The following is a 4,482-nucleotide window of genomic DNA, read 5'->3' on the forward strand; positions in this document are numbered from 1 at the left end:
TGTGTAAGTTTAGCTAAGCGGATTTGGTATTCAGCGCACAGAGAGCACTATTGCCCTCAATTGTACAATATGGGACAAGACCTATAAACCCAAAGAATGCAGAGCTTAGAGTGTTTATATTTGCTCCTATTTTTCTCAACCTCAGCTCTTCCCCGGCCTCTGGCCATTAGGGGGAGCTGCAACCAAACAACTGTTCTTCCGGGCGAATGGGAATGCGTCTCATGAATCTTGTCCCGCTCTGGGCCCCGTAGCAAGGGGCCGGAGCTGCAGGAACGGAATTTCTGGTCTCGCGAGTACGCTCAGGTCCTGCCCCCGCGCGCTTCTCCGGCCCTACTTCCCCGCCTGCGAGAGCGCTCAGGCTCCTCCGCGCGGCTCACGGCAGGTGGCGCTGTCTGCGGCGTCGCAGCGGCCCCTGCTGCCGCGGCTACCATCTCCCGGCGGGCAGTGCGGCCCGGCTCTTCGGCGGCAGTGAGTGCCACGTCCTAAGTGCTAAGCTGAGGAGCCGAGCGGAGGGTGCGAGGTGGGCGGAGAACAGCCCGGAGCCCGGCTTGGCCACACCGATCGCCCGCCGCCATGGGCTCCTCGCAGAGCGTCGAGATCCCAGGCGGGGGCACGGAAGGCTACCACGTCCTGCGGGTAAGGCTCAGATCGCGGCCCGAGAGCGGCGGCTGGAGGCGGGGCCCGGCCGCGGGGCGGCGGAGGCCCCAGTGGGCCCCTTATCTGGGCAGCCGGGCTCGATCCCGCCTCAGGAGCAGGTACCGGGGCGCTGTCTTGGCCGAGGCTGGTTCCGGAGGCCTCGCATCCCGCTCCCCGGGGCGCCCAGGGCCCCAGGTCCTTGGCCCTGGGAGGACCGGCCGAAGCCGGAGGCGGCTGCCCGCGACTCGGCAGGGGCCGGCCCTGAGAGGGGGGCGACCTTGGCTCCCCTTTCTACTCACGATCTTCTTCCTCCACCCCCCAGTTCTTAGCTTCCAAAGTTAGAATGGGCTCCAGGTAACGTCTTCAAAGGGTTGATGGTGAGTGTAGCCTTACTAAGCTTTCTTAGAAAAGGGATCCTGAACCCCGCAGTCTGGAGGGCGAGGGCGGTGGGGGGGGAGGTGGGATGCTACGGCAGGTGTTAATTCACCTCGGCGTTGTCTGGATGTCGAGGAAGGCCAGCGAGGCAAGAGCAAAAAACGAAATGGCCTAGAAGTATGTTTGAAGACCTACATATACTTGATTTTAACAACACTTTTCCCTCTCCTTTGTCACATCTGACCCTTCCAGTCCTTCCCTTCAACATTTCCTGGAGGGGAACTTCCATTCTGCTCTAAGACTGCTGAGGGTGTGGTGAATATTAAGGTTTAGATCCACATGGTAAAACGGGTAATGGAGAGTAATGTTTTACAAGTAATCTGGGTAAATAAAGGAAAGTAACCTTTGTCACCAGGATTCAGGGGAACATAGTATCTCGATAAACATGAGCTAAGCCCCTGCCGGTGAACTGCCTGGGTTGTGGAAAGCATGTCGTCCTTTCCTTGTGGAACTCAGTGACTTTAGAAGTAACATTGATGGTTGTGTGCTGTGCCACCTGTGTGAGTGGTAACATGATGAACCGTCAACAGAGTGGCTCCAGTGTTTAGCACAGTTTAGGGATGTGATAGAGCGTCACCAGATACTAGCTCCTGACAGGAAGAGCGATTTCTCTGTAAGTGAGAATGCATTTCCTGGTGCTACCTACTTGTCTGCCCTGGGTCCCATGTTTTAAGTGAGACAACGTCCTTAAATTATGCAGATATCTGGGTGTTAGGGCTGTTGACAGGTCACTTTTCTGATCTTCAGGATTATTGTATCTGCTACTTCATTCCACTAAAAATTTCTCTTAAAGCTAAACTCTTGATGGGAAAGGATTTTTCCCCCCCCAGAAAAAAAGGTACTCCTGTAAATAAACTATATGACCTTCCTGTTCCTTTCACCTAACCCAATCCCCCAAGTGCCACACTGACAAGTAAAATGGGAGGAGAACTATCATTTCCCAGATGGTAAGTGAAAGTTAGTGGCAGTGCTTTTCTATTTCCTGGTCTGATTCTGAGTTCTCTACTCTGGGGTATGTTATCCATTATTACTAGTGGATTCTCACAAGTGGCTGATTGTAACCATGAGTCCTTGGGGATTTGTGGTCTTTTATTATACATACACTCAGGGAAACTCAGTAAAACACATTGGTGTTAATGAGTACAAAAAAAACTCTAGAGTGTTTGAAAGAAAGCCATTCCAAGTTAATGACTTCACTCTGACATAAAAGTTGAAATGTATTTTCTGTATATAGGTACACCTCAGTAAATTCATGTTCATACATATTCAGCAGTGTAGATGTTATTGATCTATAAATCTGATTTTTAGAAATACTAGGAACAACCTTAGTTACCAATCTGCATCTGATGTTGCAAAAGATGAAATAATTCTTATTTAGTTAGGGTTTTATTAAAGAGAGCTTGTTTCTGAGCCTAATCCTCTCTGTCCCTGATTCTGTAATTGGTTTCCTTGCCTTTGTTTTTGGAGGGAAAAGTGCCAAGTTAAATCTTTAACATACAAAAATGTCTTTCTTTGTTTTGTTATTGCCTAAATGTACAGCAGTATATTCCACTACTGGATTATTAAACTTGTAAACCAGAGTAAATATGGCAGGAAAGTCTTGGGATAAAATCACCCATGTTAAGCCAGTTCTTGAATGATTTAATTAGAAGTTAGTTTTCTTAGGCTGGGTGTGATGGTGCACACCTGTAATCCTAGCACTCTGGGAGGCCTTGGCAAGCAGATCTCTTGAGCTCATGAGTTCCAGACCAACCTGAGCAAGAATGAGACCCCATCTTTAAAAATAGCCAGGTGTTGTGGTGGACACCTGTAGTTCCAGCTACTTAGCAGGCGGAGACAAGAGGATCCCTTGAGCCCAAGAGTTTTGAGGTTGCTGTGAGCAATAAAGCCGTGGTACTCAACCCTGGGGCGACTGAATAAAACTCTGTCTCAAAGAAAAAAGAGAGAGAGAGAGAGAAGTTAGTTTTCTTTAATAACCAATTCTCTGGCTTTTTCCTTGTTAGTAATAAAAACTTATATGTCTGGGTTTTGAAATTATAATAACATTTGTATCCTGCCTTATTATTTCATGAGTTCCTATAATTCAGATATTTTGAACTTTTCATTTTTTTTCAATAGTTTTCAATATCCATTGTTAGGTTCCACTTTAAAAATCTTTAGGGTACAGCTTTGAAATGGATTCAGAAATTCTATTGTGAGCAGTGTACTTTCCTTTTTATGTATTATTTATTACACATTAATGCGTACCTTCCTGGAGTTGGGATCAGATTGTATACCCAACTCTTTATCCCTCCTCCAGAAGTAATGAAAGTAGATAGATTCTCATGTGGCCTTTCAAATGCTTTATGCACATAAGAATCTTTTTCCTACCCCTTCTCTCTTTCTTTTTGTTTTTGTTGTTGTTGTTAGGGTTGGAAACATAGGTTACATGTGGTTACATACCTTGGTTTTCTCATTTGGTAACCTATCCCGCAGTGTTTTTATAGCAGCACATAGCGATCGCCTCGTTTTTAGTTGACTCCATAGTAGTTTATTGTACCTTAGGCAGCACCTCCTAGTGTTGAACATTTAGTTTTCTAGTCTTTTGATGTTGTAAGTATGTATTTATAACCTTAAATCCCACTTTTTGTTTTCATTTACAATAAACATTCCCCCAAATTATTGTATGTAATTTTAATGTTGTCTGTTTATAGAAATTGTTGATCTTCATTTTAGTAAATTACTACATTGTTTTCTGATTATCAGTGTGTTAGAGTAACATTTGAATAAGCTTAGAAAGTACAGCTAAGAACCTGAATTCCCTATAATCCCACCATCTAAAGGTAAATATTGTTGAAATATTTTTCTTAGTCTTTTTTCCTGAGCCTAACATTGATCCTTAACCATGTTATGGACCAGCCATGGTGGCTCACACCTGTAATCCTAGCACTCTGGGAGGCCAAGACAGCAGGATCAGTCGAAGTTAGGAGTTCCAGAGCAGCGTGAGCAAAGTGAGACCCAGTCTCTTCTACAAATAGTAAAAATAGCAAAAATAGCTGGGTGTGGTGGCAGGCACCTTTAGTCCTTTCTACTATGGAAGCTGAAGCAGGAGGATTGCTTGAGCCCAGGAGTTTGAGGTTGCTGTGACCTAGCCTGAAGCCATGGCATTCAAGCCCAGGGACAGAAACTCTGTCTCAGAAAAAAAAACAAGTATAGTTATGTAAAGTTAATTTAAAAAGTAGATTCTTAGTGGAAGATTTTAAAACTTGTTTAGAAGTCTTCTTTTAAAAATAACATGTACAGGCTCGGCGCCTGTGGCTCAATCCGCTAAGGCACCAGCCATATACACCTAAGGTGGTGGGTTCGAATCCCCAGCCCGGGCCCGCCAAACAACAATGATGGCTGCAACCAAAAAATAGCCAGGCGTTGTGG

At 45.6% G+C, this 4,482-nt stretch overlaps 1 protein-coding gene across 1 annotated transcript in view; it reads left to right on the top strand.

Moving 5' to 3' along the window:
- The first annotated feature begins 277 nt into the window (after positions 1-277).
- GORASP2 (golgi reassembly stacking protein 2) overlaps positions 278-4,482 on the top strand; it is a 36,487-nt gene continuing 32,282 nt past the window's right edge. Inside the window, exon 1 of the mRNA XM_012812073.2 lies at positions 278-636. Coding sequence (XP_012667527.1) covers positions 574-636 — 63 coding nt within the window. The 5' untranslated portion in view covers positions 278-573. The remainder of the gene's footprint in view (positions 637-4,482) is intronic.

Source organism: Otolemur garnettii, unplaced genomic scaffold (assembly GCF_000181295.1).
Source record: "Otolemur garnettii isolate 467f Iridium unplaced genomic scaffold, OtoGar3 scaffold00187, whole genome shotgun sequence".
Lineage (NCBI taxonomy): Eukaryota > Metazoa > Chordata > Mammalia > Primates > Galagidae > Otolemur > Otolemur garnettii.